This window comes from Telopea speciosissima, chromosome 7 (genome assembly GCF_018873765.1).
Source record: "Telopea speciosissima isolate NSW1024214 ecotype Mountain lineage chromosome 7, Tspe_v1, whole genome shotgun sequence".
NCBI lineage: Eukaryota > Viridiplantae > Streptophyta > Magnoliopsida > Proteales > Proteaceae > Telopea > Telopea speciosissima.
In genome coordinates this window covers 35,086,971-35,088,540 of record NC_057922.1, presented here as the reverse complement: position 1 = coordinate 35,088,540, position 1,570 = coordinate 35,086,971, and the positions used below count along the sequence as shown (strand labels likewise).

General features: G+C 38.5%; 1 protein-coding gene across 1 annotated transcript; it reads left to right on the top strand.

Annotated features, from left to right (window-relative positions):
* Window positions 1-938: 938 nt before the first annotated feature.
* Window positions 939-1,364, top strand: LOC122669088 (protein RALF-like 33). Its single transcript, XM_043865740.1, has one exon. It carries the CDS (start codon window positions 961-963, stop codon window positions 1,309-1,311), a length of 351 nt encoding a protein of 116 aa, XP_043721675.1. The 5' UTR covers window positions 939-960; the 3' UTR covers window positions 1,312-1,364.
* The last annotated feature ends 206 nt before the right edge of the window (window positions 1,365-1,570 follow it).

Sequence of the window (1,570 nt, the reverse complement as noted above, 5' to 3'; positions counted from 1 at the left end):
GGAAAATGTTCTCTGCATTGCAGGCACAGGATGCACCCAGACACTTGGGCTGGATGAAATGATCGTCTTGTCCTCTGAATGATCGAAATGACACATCTGTCCCACCCCATGTGATTGAGCACAGACTGCACCCCCATGCACTCCGAAGCAGAGAACATCGTCCAAAAAACTAAAACTCTATATAAATGGAAAATAAAACATAAATATTTTTATAAGAGAGCATTTTTTGTGTGGGATCGTAGGGGGCTATGCACGCATGACAGCCAATAAAAAGATGTTGGCATCTGAGAGTGAAATTTCAATCTTTCATAAGGGTGGGACAGTCATTTCATTCCCCCAGTGTGTCTGAGACTGGGCATGGCCTCCCCCCCCCTATAAGAACATTTTCCCTTTTTTTATACCATGTGAATATTAGACCACGATAGGTGTCAAAATTAATTCATGGGTTTAGTATTTTTATATTATAATCCAAGAGAAAAAATATATATATATATTTTTTATTTTTTAGAGAAAAGATTCTCTGGGTCATCGGGCAGCTCTGCCTCTATCTCGTTTCTCCTCGCTGCAATCTTACATATTATTTCCTTTTTTATTCTTTTTCTGTTAACATATGATATCGTTTTAACTCATCTCGTTGGTGCTTTTTTCTATGCTGTTTCCTTAACCCTCTTCTTTCTAATATTATAAAAAAGAGGAAAAATAATAGTTTAATGAAAACATCGTTCAGAATTTGCAGATACAGAGAAGGTGAAGTAGCCTTTTCGTAAATAATGATTAAATCAATGTCAATTCCTTAGGAGCAATTATATTATAACTCGAACCTGCCCCTTCCTTCCCTCTATCTGAAGAAACAGCTTTGGACAAGAAACCGAGAGAAGCAGAGCTGGAGAAGAGAAGAGAGAGAGAAAATAAAAAAGCTTGACGTTGAGCTTCAACTGAAGAAGAAGGAGGAGAAGAACAATGGCGAAGTCTTCATGCCTATTGTTGTTGGTAGGCATCTTCGTAGTGACCTTCGTCTTCTCATCCTCCAGAGTCGAAGCCAGCGGAGATTACCAAATAGGTTGGATTCCGACGAGATCCGCCTGCGATGGATCGATTGCAGAGTGTTTCTCCGGCAATGAGTTCGAAATGGACACAGAGATCAACCGGCGTATTTTAGCAACAAGTAGTTACATAAGCTATGCAGCACTGAAGCGCAACAGTGTCCCTTGCTCAAAACGAGGTGCCTCTTATTACAATTGCAAAAGTGGAGCTCAAGCCAACCCTTACAGCCGTGGTTGCAGTACCATTACTCGTTGTAGAGGAAGTTAGTTTTCTTCTTCTCTTTTATCCGATCCTTCTTCTTCGTCTTTCTTTCTTTTTTTTTTTTTTTTTCTTTTTTTTTTTTTTTTCTTTTTCATGGTAAAGAAGTGTTGTGGATGAAGATGCTGATGATGTTCTTGTTTGGATTGTGGGTTTGATCTGTTATTCATATGTTGAAGATCATGTATAAGCCAGTGGAATTCATGGATTCTGTGGTTCTCTAAATAACTAATCTTTATTGATTCTTAATTATAAGACTTTTTTCTGC